Source organism: Anas platyrhynchos, chromosome 4 (assembly GCF_047663525.1).
Source record: "Anas platyrhynchos isolate ZD024472 breed Pekin duck chromosome 4, IASCAAS_PekinDuck_T2T, whole genome shotgun sequence".
NCBI lineage: Eukaryota > Metazoa > Chordata > Aves > Anseriformes > Anatidae > Anas > Anas platyrhynchos.
In genome coordinates this window covers 78,680-100,949 of record NC_092590.1, presented here as the reverse complement: position 1 = coordinate 100,949, position 22,270 = coordinate 78,680, and the positions used below count along the sequence as shown (strand labels likewise).

General features: G+C 44.4%; 1 protein-coding gene and 1 long non-coding RNA gene across 3 annotated transcripts; one reads left to right on the top strand and one right to left on the bottom strand.

Annotated features, from left to right (window-relative positions):
- Window positions 1–296: 296 nt before the first annotated feature.
- Window positions 297–11,597, bottom strand: LOC140002369 (RANBP2-like and GRIP domain-containing protein 8). Of its 2 annotated transcripts, XM_072036796.1 has the most exons (6): window positions 8,318–11,597; window positions 6,283–6,350; window positions 5,666–5,777; window positions 4,537–4,689; window positions 3,596–3,653; window positions 297–2,439 (listed from the first exon to the last, which is right to left on the bottom strand). In XM_072036796.1, exons 1-6 carry the CDS (start codon window positions 8,390–8,392, stop codon window positions 2,333–2,335), a joined length of 573 nt encoding a protein of 190 aa, XP_071892897.1. In that variant the 5' UTR covers window positions 8,393–11,597; the 3' UTR covers window positions 297–2,332. The 2 variants fall into 2 exon arrangements, with proteins under 2 accessions (XP_071892897.1, XP_071892896.1); XM_072036795.1 differs by lacking the exon at window positions 297–2,439 and having other exon boundaries at window positions 3,421–3,653.
- A 7,690-nt stretch (window positions 11,598–19,287) lies between these two features.
- LOC140002321 (uncharacterized) lies at window positions 19,288–21,125 on the top strand. Its single transcript, XR_011808675.1, has 3 exons — window positions 19,288–19,492; window positions 20,750–20,928; window positions 21,028–21,125. It is a non-coding gene; the product is annotated as an uncharacterized lncRNA (long non-coding RNA).
- Window positions 21,126–22,270: the final 1,145 nt, after the last annotated feature.

Here is a 22,270-nt window from a genome sequence, read left to right as displayed (position 1 = left end):
AATAATTGTGAAACTCAAGATAGTAATCTTTTAATATTTGTTGTTATTATTAGTCCACAATATAATTTAATACCAGTACATACCATTAAAATATAAGCAAAAACAGACAAAAGAAACTGCAACAAAGGAAAATTGAAGCGACAATTACTTGTAACAGTCAAAAACCTGCGTGCCTTGAAAAAGAAACCAAGGAATGTGTCTTTTTTCCCCTTCACTGGAAATTTGAAATATAATTAAATATTTTCCAGCAGATTCTGAAAAAAAAAAACAACACTGAGGCTTTGAAGCCGAGTATAAAACAAATGTTTTCAGAAAGTAACATTCCATTTCTCAGAAACCGTGAGAATCTTCTATGTGAAAATAGCTTTTTGTTCAGAAGTGTTGTCTTCTGCACTAGGAATTCAACCATCTACTACATTTTCTTAAGCCTCACTCTCAGACTGTTATCATGCTGCAAAAAGGACTTAAGCGGTAAATATAGAAATGATCTCATCAACAAAGAAAATGCTACAGATAGGCTCCAAACGGAGTGCTCAATTACTTCCATTGAAAAGGCCAAACCTTTAGAGTTAACCAAGCCTTGGAAAAGCTTGCCCAGCTTGGGATGGAACAGGAGCAAGGTGGCTTGAAATTGACCATAAACTTTCAAAACAGTCAGGGACAGCAGAATTATAAGTGAAAGGTTTTGAGAGGAAATAAAAAAGAATTAATATTCTCAATTTCTCCAAACCACATTACACAATGCTTTATAAGGCTTGCATATTTGGGGTTTTGACAATAATTTCACAGTTCTTCAGGGATTTGGCAATAATTTCACAGACCACAGGGCTGTTGTAGGTGGTGCCAGGATGTCTAAACCATCCAATTCCATTATCAAATCGGGTACCATCTGTATCATAATAAAGTGCATCACTTCATTCCTGCCAAATGTTTGTCTAGTCTGTTCCGAAGACCTGCAAATACTGGAAGCACCAGTCTTACTGACCTCTCTAACCCAGTGGTTAACTGCTTCATTTTAATCTAGTTTTCCCAAATTTCAACAGTAATCTGTACCTACACATCCCACAATTCATTGCACCATTCTGAACTGGAAACCACACCAAACTCACTAACAACAGTTTGGCACTTTTTATGCTAAATCTTTCATTTGGGGGTTTCAAACACTTTAAAGAAATAAGCATTATATCCAGCAAACATATGATGGCTTAAGAAAACTACAAGCAAGTTAAAATGTATGGGGAGCAATAAGAATCACTAAGTAAGTTATTGTACTTTTTTCATAGTTCCAAGTACTGCCTAAACGTCTTCATCAGCATCTTTTATTGCAGCGAAAGCTGCTTCACATCTGTGAAGCAATTCTTCTCGCTCAACTAGAGCACGTTCTCGTCTCTCAAGTTCCAGTGCATATTTCTCCTGTGCTGAACGCTCCCTCTATACCAAGGAAAAAAAATGTTGAAACGCCTTCGAAACACATGAAATTACCGATTTATAGTGAACTAGAATTCTTTCCTCTGCAGATATGCTTAGGTTTTGTTTTTAATTATAGTGTTACACAATAGCTGACTAATTAGAAGTATCCTAATGGCCATCTACATTCAATTGGATTTGCGGCAGGACTGCTTGGCCTTCCAAAATGCAGAATTCAACTCTGCATGGCTGTTCAAGTAACAGCATAGACAATTAAAAGTAGGATTTTGTTTCCAGAAGTTTTGGATAATGCTATTATCTGTAAGACAAAAGAGTCCAGTGCCCTAAACACTAGATTGCTGTATTGTTTCTTCAGTTAGTGGAAAGCACCTCTAGGAAAGTGGTGAGAAAAAAGATACGCACAATTCTTTTCATCTTGGATGGTGCAAAAGACAGTCCCAGCAGGAAATCTAGCAGAAGCACAGAAGCTGTTACAGAATAAAACCAATGCAGGTTTGGGAGCTCTTTAGTTAGTGGCCCAAGCCTGCTGGTGGATAAACTATTGGGAGTCACCAGCAGCAGAAAAGTAAAGGCAGAAGGGATGGTCTTCACAGAAGATCAAGTCAAGAGGGCAAGTGCTCTTGAATGCCCAGAGTGAAGAGCATAGTTTCAGGTGCTGTCAGGAAAAGCAGTGCTTGCAGGTGTTTCTCTCCATGCCAACACCGCATCACAAGACACAACTCTTGGAATAATAGCACTGTGTTCAAACTCCCTTCAGCAGAGCAAATATCTGATCTAACCACTACCCATGTCATTACCAAGTCAGTGAACTAATTTAGGGGAAGAGGTGGATGATGACAGTGATATAGTTAGTAATTTCTGAATTCTCTGTCAAAAGTGAGAATCTTTGTAACATTACTGATCATTACAAAATGTCTGAGGCCATTACAGTTCCTACCTGGAGATTCTGACGGGCGACTTGCAGTTCGCTATTACTCTGACTTTTACCTAAATGGGATGGTAAGGTGTTATCTGTGGAGAAAAAGAACACACTTTACATTAAAAATATAGTCTTAAATAAATAAAGACTGCTTATCCAAACCAGCGAAAGTGTATTTTAAGCGTTTACAGCGACCAGCATAAAGCAAGACATATTGAAATGAAAAAGTAATCTCCTAAAGAATTACGGAGAAATGCTCAAAGTTTTGTTCCATGACTTGTTTGAATCAATCTATGCACGGACTGAAACATGAGGTAGCCAAAGTTTCCTTTTTGTTATGGCTTCAGGAAAGTGATTAACTGCTGAATAGACCCGGACCTCTCCTATTTCCCGTTGAGTGAAACACTTCAGAACTGCAATTTAACAAATTGCTACTGAGTAAATTAAGAGGAATTTAGTTGTATACAATGAGAATTGATGTACAATAGTCACAGTTTCTCTGTTAAGAATTTAGTTTAGAATAAAGAGAAGCCAGTCCACCATTTAGGGAACCTGAGCACTTTCATTTCTGATAAAGGCTGCCTCACACTCGACTCTAAAAATACTAATAGATACGCCTCTTGCTCGAATATTTAGTCCTACCTAACCGACTACATTAGCAATGAGCATGAGCACCCATATAGCCCCAATGCAAATTCCTTTTTGTCATTCCTGGTCCTCCCTTGTTCTGTCTTGAAGACCCAAGTGTACATCTTTGGCACAAATGACGATAACACAAACATTACTGCCCATTGTTCCAAACCAGTATTAGTCCGACACTGCCATTATTACAGAGCTGAATTCATTCTTAGATGGTTAGAAACATATTCGGAGCCTGTATTCATAGGTCACATAGGAAGACAGACCTGCCTTCCCATTGACGCTTACCGATGTCCAAACACAAAGAGCTAAACAGGCAGCAGCAAATGAAAACGGATCAGAACAGACTAGAGAACACAGAAAGGACAGAAGTAGGGAAGTATGTGACAGATTCTTAAGAACCAAGCATAACAATACTGCTTCTCAGCAACATGTTACAGCATAAATTGGAACTCCTTACATATTCACTCCTCTTTTGGAGTGATTAGGGCCATACTAGCTGTTCAGTGTTGCTATCTGTCTTCTTACTGCAATACGAAGTATTTCTAGAAGAACCTCTGGTACAGACAGTCATGTTTATGCTGAGTTTCAGAGAGTAACGCCTCTTACCAACATCATATTTATGAAGTTCCGCTAGCGATGGTGCTTTACAATCCAGCAACTGCTCCTATTGAACATGAAGGCAACACATTAATATTTCATCTTGCATGTGGGCCTTTTCAACAACTACATTAACAGACAACTCTTGCCTCCACCACACAAACTACATTACTTAAACTATTAAAGCTGAAAAGCTTCCAGTTATTACGAAGCTTAATGAAACACTCAAACATTTAAAATAGGGAAAAAAAATCAGAATTTGTCTCTTATGGATGGCATGTTCAGCTTGTGAAACCATTTGGTTCAAAGGCAGCATACCCTGCCACAGAATAGCCTGTCTAAAACAAACATCTTAAGACTAAGTGTCATTGCTGCTGTGTTACACAAAACTAATACCTGTGCAAAAGTCAGACTGTGCGACTGAAGGCTTTTACGCAGCAATCGAGAGTTAGAGCATTCCTTACTTTCTGCTCTATTTAATCCAAATTTAGAAAACAAACAAGCAGCATAGAGGGCAAGGAAGTCTGAGTTCTCAGGCCTGATACCTTCCTGCCAGTCACACAATAAATAGAGAACTGCCTACCTAGTCTTAACTTCTTGGATGTGACTACTAGCATGATTTTCCTGCATTTTTGAAGACTGTCAACCCTGAAACCTTGACAAGTGTACGAAAGCCTGCAGTTGCAGTTTTCTTGAAAGCTAGACCGAAGTGTCAAATGGCAGAGAAATTAACATTTCTTTAAATAGAAGAATAGGAAATCTAGAAAAATAGAATAAATTCTAGAAGAATTACATCTAAAGAATATTAATTCCATTAGATTTAATACTCAAGATTCTAAAATAATTTAGCCAGGAAGTTTTACAGAAGATGACACGGGAAAAGTGCTCCTCCAGTCAGACGCTAGAAGCTTCTGAACGTCACAGAACAGAGGTTGGAAATTGGCATTTACCTTCAACTTGTAAACAGCAGGGCTTCCAGGAAACAACTTAGCAGATTTTTCAACCCAGTATTTTGCTCTTTCATCAGTGACGGCATTATTGCACAGTAACTCCGCTATCTTCAGTACTAGATCTTTCTGCATTGGGTTCAACTCCACAGAACGCTAGTTTTCCCCATGCACGCACACCGGAAAAAAAGGCAGGAAAAAAAAGGTAACTTGATCTTGCAATCCACACAGAATGGGAAAGAAAATTATAACAGTCATTGAAAAGACACAGGTATTCAAATTAGACAGATCTATTAGTAAATACTTTTTGAATGAGTTAAGAAAGACCTCAGTTGCTAAATGCATCACTAGTCTACAGCACCCAGATACATCTGCTGCAACTCAAAAGAGCAAAAATTCAGAAAAGAAAGAATTTCCAAGGGAAAAAACGCAGAAGCCAGCTACTCTGCCCCCACCACCAGCTATACGCAGGCAGCTGGACTCTTACGTACCTTTAGTCTAACTCCATATAGACATTTTTGAAGAAATATATAATTAAGTCACACCCTACGACAAGCTGGGATGTATTGGCAGCAAAACTTTTGAGCACATCCTCTCCCTCCCCAAAACCTGAACAAAGGCATTCTGATGGTGAATTTTTCATTGGGCAATCATATAAATAAATGTCAATTATGTTCGCCCTGCCCCATCTCACACCCCCCCAAACAAAACCCCCCAAAAAAGCAATAAATACGAACAACTAGAAAACACCCTAGGTCTAGTCTTCCAGTAGCAACTAGATTACTGCTGTCACCTGAGCCCTTGCTAAGAATCTGTCACTGCTGTCAAATTCCCTAATCCAAAGGGCAATGTAAGATATGGAAAGAATTTAGTAGCAGCTAGCACAAAGACCCAGTCTAGGTCACAAAAGAATCATCTTAAAAAAAAATACTGATGAAGCAAAACACATCAAATGAAGAATCCCCTCTGCAGTACGTCATATACACCTTTGGCAACAGAAAGCATACATATTACACTTTTTCCACAAACATGTTTTCTTCTATGCATTTAAGAAAAGTCCAGAACAGAATGATTTTAAAAGTCCCTTTACAATGGATTAAAGCAGGACATCGGAGGTCGGTGGAGTACTTACCCTGTAACATCCAAAAGCTTCTTCTATGTTGTCCTCAGCTTCATAAATTTGTCCAAGAAATCTGTGTGCTCTCGCATCTCTCTTTTGCACACTGAGGTATGTAAATATATACCTATGGAGCAGGAAAAAAAGGATCAATATTCCTCAATAATACGAGTCCCTCTGTCCTCCCCCGCCCCCCCCCAGTGTCCATGGAAGCGGGGCAGGAATTTAACATGTGATACAGGAAATGCAGTCATGGTTGGTTCCAGATACCTGGTCTGGACCTTAAAGTACAGAACATTATTTTTACATGTACAGACGCTACTTATTTGCCACCAAGTATTGGTATTTATTAAAAAAAAAAAAAAAAAAAAAAGAGAAAGAAACTGTAACTGTAATTGCTTCATAATACAATGGAATAAAAGCCATTTCAAACAGCAAGTTTTTCAATATCACGTAACTAATTATCTAAGTTGCTGTTTTATAAAGATTTAAACAGCACTTGATACCCACATCTACTGCTACTGTAAAGCAGCATGATAGTGATCTTGATTTCTCCAGTCTACTTCATATTCACTTAGCTTTTCTAAAGTACTTTAGAGAACAGAATAGCAGAATACAGCAACGCGTATTACCTTTTAGCAAGTTCATATTCCTTTATTTCAAAATACAGCTTAGCGAACTGGAATCCTTTCAACGATTTCTGAATGGAAAACACACAACAAGCACATTTTAGATGTACAACACTTTCAAAGTAATTGCATAGGAAGACCCTTCTGATACTTTTTGAGAGACTGAATTTGATAACTAGTTATCAGCTCCAGTCCGCTCCTCATAACCAAAGTTTTGTTTTTGAAAGATGTGGGATTTGGAAAACAATGTTTTTCCTGTAACTGGCCAAGGCTACAAACGTGAAATTGAGGTTACTGGTGAAGCAAGCAACAAGCCTTAATACTTGTGACATTTCACAACCACTTCTTACTGAAGAGTGTAGAAGAAGTAGAAGAGAGTCTGCTACATTTAAAGTACAGCCTGTTTTTTTCCCCCAATGTAACAATGTTGCAAAAAGAACCCCTAAAATCTGACAGAGTAAACAAAAAAGATGGTACTTAGTCCTGGTCTAGTACATATCACTCACAACTGTTTCAATATAGGTAAAATGTTTTCTTCCCACCTAAGAAATCCCACCTACTCTCAGTTTATATACAAAATGCATCAATACAGTAATTTATTTCTGATGTCATCAGTCTGAGATAGCTTGAACACACTTGTTCTGGGGATGAAAGACGAAAGGTATTTAAGGAGGAATAAAACAAGGAAACGAAAGCGAGAAAAAGCAAAACAGAAAACTGAGCAAGCAAGAGGGCAAGATGGGAGAAGCACGGGCAGGAGGAAATGAGTCAAAGGAAAGAGCTAGAGAACTACAAAGTCACAAGCAAAAACTTCAAGGTAGAAGCTATTTTTAAATATGTATTTAAAATCCGAGCTCCCAACATCGGATCAAAAAGCAGGTTTTGTCTGTGAACTCCAAACTACTGGAGGTAGTTAGGCCCAACGACGCAAAACATGAATCAACGGTCTGCATTCGAAATACACTCAAATTGCTACTCCCCACCCCTCCCCCACCCCCAAGTGATCTATGTAAAACTTTAAGCGAATTTCAATGAAAACAGGCCTCCGCGTTTTCGGTCCATCTTTTCAGGTATCACTGACACGCCAGAGCGGACTCACGCTTGACACCTTGCGGACAGGGATGAAAAGCAACCTCAAAAGAAACGCTTGCAGCCTTGGCAGACCCTTCCCTCCGAAATCAACACAACAAGGAAACCAGTAACTATTCCCTCGGTGGACTGTGCTACACAGTCAGCTGTAAGCATCGCTCGAAAGTCAAAACTAAACGCGTCCGGTGGCCTTGAGCACAAGAAGAGGAGAGGAAATATTTTGTGTCGAGGCCACCGGGGAGTATCAACACTGTGGGAACGTATCTGTGCACCTGGCGGCGATGCACTTGACGCTGTCTAGCCCAAACAGTGCCCAAGTCGAACCCACAAAGTCACAGGACAGCTTTGCTGCTGCTGCTGCTGCTGGGAAAGGCACCAACCAAAGGCACAGCCCCTGCACGCAGTCCCTACCGGATCACGCTTAGCTCGGGCACATTCACGCCGCTTCAAAGCAACTCCGAGCGGCAGGCCGGGATCTTTCAGGATTAGGGCCCGCTGAATCGCATCAGGCGGCTGAGCGTTTCCCAGCTAAAATGGGCACGGGTGGCGTTTGTCACCCCCGGGCCCGCTGGCTGACAGGGAGCGGAGCTGTGCGCCCCCAGCCCCCCTCGCTCGGCGCTGTCGCTTCAGCGAGTGGCCGGCCAGAAACCTCCACGGCGCCGCACGGAAAGGACACTGAAACTTGAAGGCGGCGCGGTGCTTCGTTTGTGAAGGAAAGTACCTCTCCCTCGCTCCGGCCCCGAGGAAAGCCCTGCTATAAAACCCCTCCTGTCCGTGAGGCGCCGCGGGGCAGGGGCAGGGGCAGGGGCAGGGGCAGCCCCAACCCTCCCCTCACGACGCCGGCCACCCCCCTAGCCCCCCACCCCACCCGGGACCCCACCGGGACCCCACCGGGACCCCCTCCGCCTCCCCCCCCGCCAGCCAAGGGAAGCGGCGAGGCCTCGCTCACCTCTCTCCGAGAAGCCGCAGAGGCCTGCACGGAGGCGACACAGCGCTCCACCTCGGCCTTGCTGCGCCTCAACATGGCGACCGCAGCAGCGCCGAGCCCGGCCGGGCTCCGCTCCGCTCCGCTCCGCTCCGCTCCGCTCCCGTGCCGCGCCGCGCCGCCGCAGCGGCACAAACAAACAGCTCCAGGCGGGGCACCGGCCGCGCCCTAGGAACGCCGCGCACGCAGCGCGCTACGCACACTGCGCACACTGTGCACACTGCGCACGCCCCCGCTGAATGCGCAGGAGCCGTTGCCACAGTGCGGGGAGGGGAGGGGCGAGGCTGTGACGCATGCGCGGGGCGGCCGCTGGGGCTCCCTGACAGGGCTTTAGGAACTGAGTTTGCAAAGGGTCCCTCAGAAAGTAGCTGGGAGCAGCCCTGAAGACGCGCAGGCTGCAGAGTTTGAGACACGAGCTGTAACTTATTCTTTTGGATTGATTGATTTAATTTTGTAAGCCGTAAGGCGGTTGCCCCGCGGCTTGCTGGAGGTGTGCCCCTCTCGCTTTTCTGCAAGTTCCAGGCACTTTGCTCAAATGGAGGCCACTGGGCTGTCCCCAAATGGTGTGATATCTCTGTGGACAGGCTGCGTTAAAAATTCATCCCCTCCTCAGTCTCTAGCGTCCCACTGACATGCACAAGTTTCCTGCTGGACCTAAGCACTACCCACATCTCCACAACTCCTCCCGCCTTTATAAAAAAAAAAAATAATAATAAAGTATCCACCTTATTTCTGTAAGCAGCAGCCACCTGACACCCTGCCGGAGTTAACCCTCTGTTTTATTATTTGCCCTATTAATGGGGATTTCTTTACACATTGGCTTTAATTCCATAAGAAGAAACAGCATTTTTTTCCCCTCTTCTTTTTAAATGACGAGGATTACAAAGTTTGTCAACACCTGCCAGGCTGAGGATTAAAAGTCTTAGCGCTGGTGCAGAGGAGAACCTGAGAGCTGGCTCGGGAGTCACTGGAGGAAATCTTTGCTTTTCGTGATGTGAAATTGCCTTCATGCAGACCAGGTCAAGCGCCTTGACGCTGGTCAGCATCTCTGTGGAATTGGCACCGTGTTGTCCCCAGTGGTTGCAGCACCAGGAGGGTAGCCCGCCCGGCAGGACAGCAGTTGACCATATTCATTGCTAACCTTCCAACCAGACCACACTCAGCTTGGCTCACTACATGTTTTGATACCTTGGTGGGAACTGAGCTCAGGATTTGCCGCTGCTGGAGGCAGGAAGGCTTTAGGCTCAGCTCCTTCCCCCTACAGCTACATCCATTGGGCTTTCTGAAGCGCTCCCTACTGTTATTCTAAGCAGGAGCTTCAAAAGGAATCTCTCTTCCTCGTGCATGATTGATCCCATGCAGTAAGAAGGGGGCAAAGCTGAGGCATCCATTCCGAAATCCCAGGCCCACAGCCTTCTTTGAGAGACCTAGTAGGGGTCACGGTTCAAACAACAATAATAAACTCAGCCTCTTTAAAGAAAGCATGTCCAGCTAGGTGAAATATTTATAATGCTGACAGGCCAGGAAGTCAGCTTCAACACTAGACCGGCAATTGTCCAGGTTAATTGTCTAATTGCTAGCTCCCTCCCTGTTTTGCGCTGCTTTTCATAATGCCCTTGATGACAAACTCCATGGGTATTATTTCAATGATAGTCCACTCTGAAGACAACTCCCGAGGGAGCAGTGTGAATTTGGGCAACCCACCACTGGAGACAGGACTGCAATAATAAGAATACAGAAAAAAAAAACAAACCACCAACACCTGGAGGGTGATTGAACACTGTGACATATTGCCTACAGAGGCTTGTGAGATCTCCCTTGGAGATACTCAAAACTTGGCTGGGTATGACTTTTGCTGTTGGGGCAGCTTTGAAGGTAGACCTGCCTTGAGCAAATGTTTGGACTACCTGGCCTGTAGCAGCCCCATCCTTCTGAAATATTTCTGTGACGGAGCAGGCTTTGAACCCCGGAACCCTTGGATGCTCTTAGTGCTACGTAGTGGGGTCTGAAACACTTACACTCCTGTTAATGACACAGAGACCACCACCTTGGTGCTACTGCACGATAGCGCAGTCTTCATGATCAAGAACGTGGAAACACAGCAAAAACCATGGAGTTCGGGCCACAGGGTTACTGCGGAGCCTGGAGGAGGTGCAAACGAGGCTGCCACGTTCTGGGATATAACCACACAAGGCAGGCCATACCCCTTGGGGTCAGGGGCTGTTTCCACCCACAGTAGGGCTGCGCATACGGTCAGCGGAGCATGAAAAAACTAGAAGAACTGAATTACAATTTAAAGGAAGTATTGCTGAGAGTGGTCTCCCGAACCCATGGCACAGTCCGAAATCCCAACGGTGTTATCAGGCTAGTTATATAAACTTTTTTTTGGGGGGGAAGAGGGCTTCTCGTCATGAACACAGTAAGGACTGCATTCAGCTACTGAACTGTTACTGCACTGAATAACTACATACAATAATAACAAATAATAACAATCAAAAAGACCTTACCTAGCACTAAACTATAGGCTTGAGGTGAAAGCCGCATTACATTGAAAACAAGAGAGAAAGATGTGGTAGGAAGGTACGCATTTTAAACTCAGACAAGGTATTTTCTTTAGGAAAACCTCCTGACTGTGCCGATTCAGAAAACAGCCAGAAGAACCAAGTTGTTCATTACGAAGCAAACTGCAGTTTCTGTCTTAAACCTAATAACTAAAGTGCATACATAGGTTAGGTGTGTGTCTCCTTTAAATCAGGATAAGGAAGTATTTACATAGGCACAGGTAGAAGCATAGGGAAGAAAGGCTGCCTTGCTGCTTTTCCATCCATCTCAAACACTCATTGAAGAGAGCTGATACAAGTCTTAATAACATAGCCTTTATTGATGACACTGGAAAGATGTTTTGAAGCAACCAGTTTTCCATAAACAGGAAAGGAAATTTTGCTTGCTATGATGTAATTACATAAAATCTGTGTAAGTCACTAGTATAAAAAGGAAAAAACAAACACGTGTAGTTGGTAACACAGTACCATCAGGAATTCCTGAGCAACTGCATTTTCAATAGAAAAGGGAAAAATAAAACAGGTGTGCATGAACAGAACTCAACGGTATAAAACAATCAGGTGTATGTTATAAGGAATTCTGATGACTTGTGAACTCAGTTCTTGAGGATGACTAAAGAAATAGATCCTAGCAGGATCAAACCACATATATTTACACTCACAGTGTAAAAGTAATGTCGTGGTTTAACCCGGCCGGCAGTTAAACACCACGCAGCCGTTCGCTCACCCTCCCCCCTCCCTCTCTGGGACGGGGGAGAGAAATGGAAAGTGAAGCCCGTGAGTTGAGATAAAGACAGTTTAATAAGACAGGAAAATAATAATAACAAAATAATAATAACAATAATAATACAATGGTGATAATAGGGAAATAATAATAATATGTACAAACAAGTGATGCACAATGCAATTGCTCACCACTCGCTGACCAATGCCCAGCCTCACCCCGAGCAGTCCGGCCCCCTCCCCCCGGCTAGCCACCCCTATATATTGTTTAGCATGACGTCAGATGGTATGGAATACCCCTTTGGCTAGTTTGGGTCACCTGTCCTGGGTCTGTCCCCTCCCAGCTCTTACTGCACCCCCAGCCTGCCCGTTGGCAGGACAGAGCAAAAGGCTGAGATGTCCTTGGCTTAGTATAAGCACTGCTCTGCAACAATTAAAGCATCGGGGTGTTATCAGCACTCTTCTCATCCTAAGCCAAAACACAGCATTCCACCAGCTACTAGGAAGAAAATTAATTCTGTGCTAACTGAAACCAGGACATCTATCCACCCCTTATTCCATACCATTTATGTCATGCTCAGGTTACACTCTTTTCCATACATTCTAATTAGTCACCTATAGTAATCATGGTAGTGATAACATACAGTATAATATACTAATTAACATGGTACAATTCAGTTCATGGGCTATTCTCACCCAGTATTATATCTCCTTGAGGTACACACCGGACCTCTCCGTTCTTTTGCATCACCCACCAAGTGTATCCCGGTCCCTGAGCGAAAACAATTCCACGAATAGGTTTGCCTTTTCCTGAGGCAGGAGTAGCCCAGACTGTTTTACCCAGCATATTTTTTACATGCACTACAGGCACTTTATCCCCATCTACAGTACGTAACAGGTTTGATTGGGCAGGTCCAGCTCGGTTGGTAGATCCCCTAGTATTGACTAACCAGGTGGCCTTTGCCAAATGCGTATCCCAGTTTTTGAACGTCCCAGCGCCCATTGCTTTCAAGGTAGTCTTTAACAGGCCATTGTATCGTTCAACTTTCCCGGAGGCTGGTGCATGATAGGGGATGTGATACACCCATTCAATACCATGTTCTTTGGCCCAAGTGTCTATAAGGTTGTTTCGGAAGTGAGTCCCATTGTCTGACTCTATTCTTTCTGGGGTGCCATGTCGCCATAGGACTTGCTTTTCAAGGCCCAGGATGGTGTTCCGGGCGGTGGCATGAGGCACAGGATATGTTTCCAGCCATCCGGTGGTTGCTTCCACCATTGTTAAGTACGTGGTGCTTGCCATTGCGAGTTTGAGGGAGTGTGATGTAATCAATCTGCCAGGCCTCTCCATATTTATATTTCAGCCACCGTCCTCCATACCAAAGAGGCTTTGACCGTTTGGCTTGCTTGACTGCAGCACATGTTTCACAGTCATGAATAACCTGTGCTATAGCGTCCATGGTCAGGTCCACCCCTTGATCACGAGCCCATCTGTATGTTGCATCTCTACCTTGATGGCCTGAGGTGTCATGGGCCCATCGGGCTATAAATAACTCACCTTTATGCTGCCAATCCAGGTCCACCTGAGCTACTTCAATCTTAGCAGCCTGATCCACCTGCTGGTTGTTTTGATGTTCTTCAGTAGCCCGATTCTTGGGCACATGAGCATCTACGTGGCGTACTTTCACAGCCAGGTTCTCTACCCGAGCAGCAATATCTTGCCACAATGCAGCAGCCCAGATGGGTTTGCCCCTACGCTGCCAGTTGTTTTGCTTCCATTGCTGTAACCATCCCCACAGGGCATTTGCTACCATCCATGAATCAGTGTAGAGATAGAGAACTGGCCATTTTTCTCGTTCAGCAATGTCTAAAGCCAGCTGAATGGCTTTCACTTCTGCAAACTGACTCGATTCACCTTCTCCCTCAGCAGCTTCTGCAACTCGTCGCGTAGGACTCCATACAGCAGCCTTCCATCTCCGATGCTTCCCCACAATACGACAGGACCCATCAGTGAACAGGGCATATTTCTTTTCATTCTCTGGTAACTGGTTGTACAGCGGGGCTTCTTCAGCACGACCCACCTCCTCCTCTGATGATATCCCAAAGTATTTGCCTTCTGGCCAGTCCATGATCACTTCCAATATTCCTGGGCGACTGGGGTTTCCTATTCGAGCCTGCTGAGTAATCAGGGCAACCCACTTGCTCCATGTAGCATCAGTTGCATGATGCGTAGAGGGGACCCTTCCCTTGAACATCCAGCCTAGTACCGGCAATCGGGGTGCTAGGAGGAGCTGCGCTTCAGTACCGACCACCTCCGAAGCAGATCGAACTCCTTCATATGCTGCCAATATCTCCTTTTCAGTTGGAGTATAGCGGGCCTCAGATCCTCTGTATCCCCGACTCCAAAACCCCAGAGGCCGACCTCGAGTTTCCCCAGGTTCTTTCTGCCAGAGGCTCCAGGTGGGGCCATTCTCCCCAGCTGCAGTGTAGAGCACATTCTTTACATCTGGTCCTGTTCGAACTGGCCCAAGGGCTACTGCATGGACTATTTCCTGCTTGATTTGTTCAAAGGCTTGTCGTTGTTCAGGGCCCCATTCAAACTCATTCTTCTTACGGGTTACTTGGTAGAGCGGGTTTACAATCAGACTGTAATTTGGGATGTGCATTCTCCAAAACCCCACAACACCTAGAAAAGTCTGTGTTTCTTTTTTGTTAGTTGGTGGAGACATAGCTGTTATTTTGTTGATCACATCCATTGGGATTTGACGACGTCCATCTTGCCGTTTTATTCCTAAAAACTGGATCTCTCGTGCAGGCCCCTTGACCTTGCTCTGTTTAATGGCAAAACCAGCTTTCAGGAGAATTTGGATTATTTTCTTCCCTTTCTCGAAAACTTCTTCTGCTGTGTCACCCCACACAATAATGTCATCGATGTACTGCAGGTGTTCAGGAGCTTCCCCCTGCTCTAGCGCAGACTGGATCAGCCCATGGCAAATGATAGGGCTGTGTTTCCACCCCTGGGGCAGCCGATTCCAAGTATATTGGACTCCCCTCCAAGTGAAGGCAAATTGTGGCCTGCACTCTGCTGCTAGAGGGATGGAGAAAAATGCATTAGCGATATCAATTGTGGCGTACCACTTGGCTGCCTTCGACTCAAGTTCGTACTGAAGTTCCAGCATGTCCGGCACTGCAGCACTCAGTGGTGGCGTCACTTCGTTCAGGCCACGATAGTCCACTGTTAGTCTCCACTCGCCATTAGACTTTCGCACTGGCCATATGGGACTATTGAAAGGTGAATGGGTCTTGCTGATCACTCCTTGGCTCTCCAATTGACGAATTAGCTTATGGATGGGAATCAGGGAGTCTCGGTTAGTGTGATATTGCCGCCGGTGCACAGTTGTGGTAGCGATTGGCATTTGCTGTTCTTCGACCCTCAGCAACCCCACAACAGAAGGGTCCTCTGAGAGACCAGGCAAGGTAGATAATTGTTTAATGCCCTCTGTCTCTAAGGCAGCTATACCAAAAGCCCACCGGAACCCTTTTGGGTCCTTGCAATATCCTCTTCTAAGATAGTCTATGCCAAGGATACATGGAGCCTCCGGGCCAGTCACAATGCGGTGCTTTTCCCACTCATTCCCAGTCAGACTTACTTCAGCCTCCAATACAGTCAATTGCTGAGATCCCCCTGTCACTCCACAAATATAGATGGGCTCTGGTCCTTTATAGCTCGATGGCATTATAGTACATTGTGCACCGGTGTCTACTAAAGCCTTATACTTCTGTGCGTGTGACGTGCCAGGCCATCGAATCCACACAGTCCAATAAACTCGATTGTCCCTTTCCTCCCCCTGGCTGGAGGCAGGGCCCCCCTAATCCTGGTCAGAATCTTCTTCGTTTCTGTGTTTGAAGGACTGTCTGCTGGAAGTTGGAGCAGCAAACTTTTCAGAGAATCCCTTTTTCCTGATTGTTTTCTTTTGCAACTCACGTACCCGTGCCTCTAGGGTCGCGGTAGAATTTCCATCCCATTTTCTCATGTCCTCTCCATGGTCTCGTAAGTAAAACCACAGGGTGGCACGGGGTGAGTACCCACCATATTGTCTTCCTTGTGTAGATGAACGCCTACCCCTGATAGCTGAGACACTGCTCTGTACAGGTACAGAGGAGAATAATCTCTCTTCAAGTTGGTGAAACTTTTCAGAAAGTGTTTTCTCCCAGGTGTTCTCTTTCGGTCGTTGGACACTGGTTGGTTCAGGTGGGGAGGAAGATAGATTCTCTTCAAGTTGGTGAACCTTTTCAGAAAGTTTCTCCACAGCTGAGACGCAGGCCTGTAAGGAAGAGGAGAGACTTTCTTCGTACTGCCGGAGTTGTTTAGCCACTTCATCCACTGTGGGTTCCTCATCCTCTTTCCAGGCCATTATTGCCAATGAGCTGGCATATGATGATGGTGCACTCCGTACAAACTTCCGCCACATGGGTCGTGTACACTTGACTTCATCTGGGTCTTTGGATGTTTGTCTGAGGTCTGGATCCTCATAAATCACTTCCCGTACGGCTAATTCCCTCAGGTACTGGATTCCCTTCTCCATAGTGGTCCACTTGCCTGGTAGACATAAAAGTTCTTCCTTGAAGGGATACCTTTCCCTCACAGCTGAGAGGAGACGCCTCCAGAGGCTGGTGGATTGTGCTCCATCTGCAATTGCTTTGTCAATGCCGGCGTCTCGAGCAAGGGATCCCAGCCGCTTGGCTTCCCTGCCGTCTAATTCCACACAATTGGCTCCAGAGTCCCAGCACCGGAGCAGCCAGGTGACAAGCTGCTCACCTATACAGCGACCAAAATCTTTTCGCACATCTCGTAGCTCGCGCTCGTTTAGGCTTCGGGTAGTTACTGTTGATTTTTCAACATCCTCATCTTCCTCCTCCTGAATCCTTGATGGCCCAGCATCGTCGTCATCCTCGTCATCTCTATACCTAGTTTTGGCAGAAGCCTCACCTGGATTGGCAGAAGACTCTCTGCGTTCTAAACGACCTGACTCTCTATACCATTTTTTCACCTTCTCTACAGGGGCAGCTTGCACTGCTACTGCTCGTTTCTCTGACTTTGTTACAGGGTCTGCCACAGAGGTTGGAATACCCTCTGCAGGGTCAACTTGCACTGCTACAGCTCGTTTCTCTGACACAGCCACAGGAGCTGGAGCGGCTGCAGGAGCTGGAGCTGGAGCGGCTGCAGGAACTGGGACTGGAGTAGCAGCCGGAGCTGGAACTGGAGCGGGTGCAGGAGCTGGAGCCGGAGCGGGTGCAGGAGCTGGGACTGGAGCAGTTGCAGGAACTGGGACTGGAGCAGCTGCAGAGTCCACCGTAGGGGTCACAGTGGCCGTTGGATCTGTCACAGGGCTTGGAGTGGCCGCAGGGTCTGTCACTAAGTTGATAGCAGTATCAATGGCAGCTCGATAGGCATGAGCCAGGCCCCAGCACGTTACAATGATTTGTGTTACTTTGGAACTGCCAGAATCATGACACCTTTTTTTCAAGCATTCTGCCAGTTTTTGAGGATTTTGCCATTGTTCAGGGGTGAATTTCCAACACACTGGGGGTGCCAACTGCTCTAGATGCCTGCCCATATCCACCCATACTCCCTGCCACCCACAACTATACTGCCTCCGGGCAGATCTCCGGATGAGCTTCCTAAGTAATTGTTTAACTTTAAGCAGAACCTGAAGTGCATTCAGGAGGCAGAACAACAAGACTATGGTGGTCTGAGTATCCCAAGAATATTCAATATCTTGGAGAGCTATTGTGACAAGCTCAGGGGATAAGAGGGTGGTGAAGGAGGAAGGCAAAGTGATCCAGGAGGATACAGGGGTGGTGAAGGAGAAAGGGAGAGTAAGCAAGTAAGGAAAAATATCCTCCCCTTTCCCCTCCACAGATTGACTCCCTAATGGAAAAAAACAATAGGAATAATTGCTAATAGTTTCCAAGATACAGTTTCCAAAGTACAGAGTCGACGATGTTACTGAATACAAATAACAAGTTAGAGTCATGACCACATATTTCATCGTCTCATAAGCCATTGCTACAACACACAGTACCATAATGATCTGAAACCAGGGCCCGGAGAGGATAAACAACACGACAGAGAGCAAATATGGAAAATAATGTACTATAATACTCAATTTGGAAAACAGGCGCAGCAGAGTTGAGATTAAAGCAATCAGCATTATGACAAGTGACTATTATGCAGGTCTAATCCTTACACCAGTTTTAGTTTAACACACTCTGGTCAGATCTGCCGTTATCTCAACCTTTCGGGCCCCACGTTGGGCGCCAAAAAGACTGTCGTGGTTTAACCCGGCCGGCAGTTAAACACCATTCGCTCACCCTCCCCCCTCCCTCTCTGGGACGGGAGAGAGAAATGGAAAGTGAAGCCCGTGAGTTGAGATAAAGACAGTTTAATAAGACAGGAAAATAATAATAACAAAATAATAATAACAATAATAACAATAATAATACAATGGTGATAGTAGGGAAATAATAATAATATGTACAAACAAGTGATGCACAATGCAATTGCTCACCACTCGCTGACCGATGCCCAGCCTCACCCCGAGCAGTCCGGCCCCCTCCCCCCGGCTAGCCACCCCTATATATTGTTTAGCATGACGTCAGATGGTATGGAATACCCCTTTGGCTAGTTTGGGTCACCTGTCCTGGGTCTGTCCCCTCCCAGCTCTTACTGCACCCCCAGCCTGCCCGTTGGCAGGACAGAGCAAAAGGCTGAGATGTCCTTGGCTTAGTATAAGCACTGCTCTGCAACAATTAAAGCATCGGGGTGTTATCAGCACTCTTCTCATCCTAAGCCAAAACACAGCATTCCACCAGCTACTAGGAAGAAAATTAATTCTGTTCTAACCGAAACCAGGACAAGTAAGAAGGGGGCAGAGCTGAGGCATCCATTCCGAAATCCCGAAAAAATTTAGAGCTTTGCTGAGAAAACAGTGTTTCTGTAATGAAAACCTTGTGAATTGTTCAACCAGAGATCAAAACGTAGTCTCCTCCTCTGAGGAAGAATGCAATCATGACTTGCCTTTCAAATAACTTTCTAGCTGCCGGTATCTGTTGAAACCGTGAGGGAAATGTTGGATGCAGTGAGTCAGGAACTCGGAGAGAATGATGAAGAGGGAAGTCTTGCCTTCAGAAACGATCTGTCACCAGCTGTAGTATCAGAAGTGAAACATTCCACTCCGTTGTCTGATAAGTTCTCTGTCTCACCGACTAAGAGCTACAAGGTACATTAGCCAGATATTATTTTAGGGAAGTGTTAGATTTGAATAAAAATTCAAAAGATTAAATGAACTTTTCTTCCACTCCCCAGTTTTCTCCTAAAACTCCCCCTCAGTGGGCAGAAGATCAGAGATCTCTACTCCAAATGATCTGTCAGCAAGTGGAAGCTTTAAAGGTAAACAACTTTGTCGCCACGTTCAATGCAGATCAGCTCATCTTTTTGTTATAGTAAGGACTCAGTGATAAAATAGGTATTTCTGTAAGTAATTTCTGAATTTCTGAAAGTAATATTTGATACAGCCCACTGTATCAAATATTACTTTCCTTAGTGAAGTTCACTCTTTATCTATGTGATGTTTCTGTTTTCTAGGTCATATGCTGCTGAAATTGAGCCACGGCAAGGAAGACTTCCTGACAAAGGTAGTGGAATCTTTGGCAAACAAAAGTGGTTCATCTGCACTGTTTGATCATCTCTTCAAGAGTGGAGTTTCCAGAGAGAGGTCTTTCCTTGGTACAGAGGATATCGGAAATGTCAGTACGCAAGCACCAGCGCTAGCGGAACTTCATAAATATGATGTTGGTAAGAGGGGTTACTCTCTGAAACTCAGCATAAACATGACTGTCTGTACCAGAGGTTCTTCTAGAAATACTTCGTATTGCAGTAAGAAGACAGATAGCAACACTGAACAGCTAGTATGGCCCTAATCACTCCAAAAGAGGAGTGAATATGTAAGGAGTTCCAATTTATGCTGTAACATGTTGCTGAGAAGCAGTATTGTTATGCTTGGTTCTTAAGAATCTGTCACATACTTCCCTACTTCTGTCCTTTCTGTGTTCTCTAGTCTGTTCTGATCCATTTTCATTTGCTGCTGCCTGTTTAGCTCTTTGTGTTTGGACATCGGTAAGCGTCAATGGGAAGGCAGGTCTGTCTTCCTATGCGACCTATGAATACAGGCTTATGAGCACACAAAAAAAGTAACTTTAGGAGGAGTTGCAAACTAGTAAAAACTTCTCCTTTTTGGAACTTGACTTGATGATGAAGTCTGGCTTTGAATTTTGGTGTAATAAGGTTAGAGTACTAGTAGTTTTTTACCTGGCTGATAATTTTTAGAAACTTTTAGGCTGTTAAATCTGTTGTGCATACTACCTAACTCTCTTAGGTAATTTTAGACAATAAGGCTTACAGTCCTTTATCTTAAATAACTAAAAGCTTATACTACCACAACCTCTCATAAGCAGTTTATTTATGGTATTTTTTGTTATGTGTTTTAAAACAACGAAAGTCTGTGTGTATTGCATGCAGCCTCTGCAGATCTTCCCTGATAAGGAAATAAGTGCAAAAACATAATTGCCAAAAAAAAGTCTGGCTTTAAGTTAGAAACTGTGTTCAAGTTATTTTAACTTTGCTGAAGACAGAGATTTCACGAGCATTACAGAACTAGAAAAACTGCAGTACTCCGGTTTAATACATTAGTTTAATCTGCTGCCTCGAAATGAAGAGGCTAAAATTTAAAATCCTTATGCATTTCAGTGGAAATGTTATCTCCATAATACACTTAGCTTGTGCACTCCATGAAGTGGATGCTGCTTCTTCAGAAGATATTTATATAATATAAATAGATGCTGAAATCACTTTGTGCTATGTCTTATTTTTAAAATGCTTATTTCCAGCTTAGATGGAGGCAAAAAGATGGGAAGAGACTGCTAGGAAGCTCCTTCAGTGTGATATATATACTAAAACTCTACTTTTCATTTAACGAAATCTGGCTTTGATCAGATACAAGTCTTCCCAACTAGGATGCAGGTATTAACTTCCTACAACTTTGTTTTTGCATAGGTGCCGTTCGAATGCACAATGGTAGTCTCCAGCACCTCGTGTGGCTTTGTTTGCAGTGGATCTTGATGTCAGCATTCCCCCCAGTGCGCAGATGGCTAAAACAAATTTTTCACTTGCCCCAAGAAACATCAAGACTAGAGACAGATGCTCCTGAATCCATTTGCCTGTTAGATCTTGCAGTAAGTAAATTTTCCCAGTTCTTAGATGTACTATGCAGTTTAAGAGTTTTTATTATCTAATACCTTTTATTTGTTTATCTTTTAATTTTACAAAAATAGGTATTTCTGCTTGGAGTGGTATTCACTAGCAACTTAAAATTGCAAGAGAAGTTTAACGCTCTCTACAGTGCACATCAGCCTCAGTTCTTACCGTTGCCAGTGTGCAAACATCTCTATACTGAAAAGCAAAGAGCCTGGTGGGATGCTGTTCGGACTCAGTGATCCTAGCATGAACTAATGCTTGCTTGCTAGGCCACCACGTAACTCAGTGACAATATCTTCGGTAAACATCTACCTAAAATGAGTGCAAAATGAGTGCACTTGTTGCCTAAAAACCCCGATTTGGGACTCAGTCAGGGGTATGGAGGCAAACCTTCCAAGGACTGTGTGTGCAGAAAGTTCTTTTCTCATCAGCTTGGGTATCATCCAGTTGGTTCTGGGATTTTTGTTTCTGGCTTTAGGAAACACTCCCAGCATATTGTATAGCATAAACAGATCTTGGGTTATTCCAGCAGCCACCTCTTGATTTTTTTTTCAGAGCTTGAACACGATTGTAATTAGTGTAGGTATTGCTCCTTATGCTTTCTTCTACAAATGCCTGTATATGCAGTTACATTATCTTAATTGAAACACTGTCTTAATAGAATGAGATGCAAAAAATGCAACGCAATAATTCCAACTGGAATGTATCATCTCATCGCTGGCCTGGTGAAAGCTATGGAGCAGACTCTAGGTCAGAGAGCTATCAGAGAGCACAAAATCTTCATGAAGCTCCGTTAACAGGTAAGTTGTTGCTGATTTTTTAATTAATTTACTCTTTATTCAACTTCTCAGGACGATGAAGTTACCAGCTCTACCGATTTAGTCCCTGCCATTAAAGAAGTACCAGCTCCATCAGCTGATTTGAAGCGAGATTCCACCACAGGCAACATTCATATAGGGCAGAGTTTACCAGCAGATGATGAGAAACCTGTAAACCTGGCAAATAAAAAAGAAAGTGAATCTTTCGTTTTTAAGAGCTGGGATCTCTCTCTAGAGAAAGGGTAATTGACAAGGTAATCGGGAGACGAGCACAGGCCCTCAGGCTCTGGAGACGACTCCTGGCAGCTGTGAGAGAAAGATATCCCCATAAGGAAGATATTGTATAATCACGTAGGCAAGTGGACCACTATGGATAAAGGTCTCCAGCATCTGCGGGAATTAGCTGTGCGGGAGATGATGTATAGTGATTCGGACAATGCCCAGACACATCAAGACCCCGATGAAGTCCAGTGCACAACATCCATGTGGCATAAATTTGTGC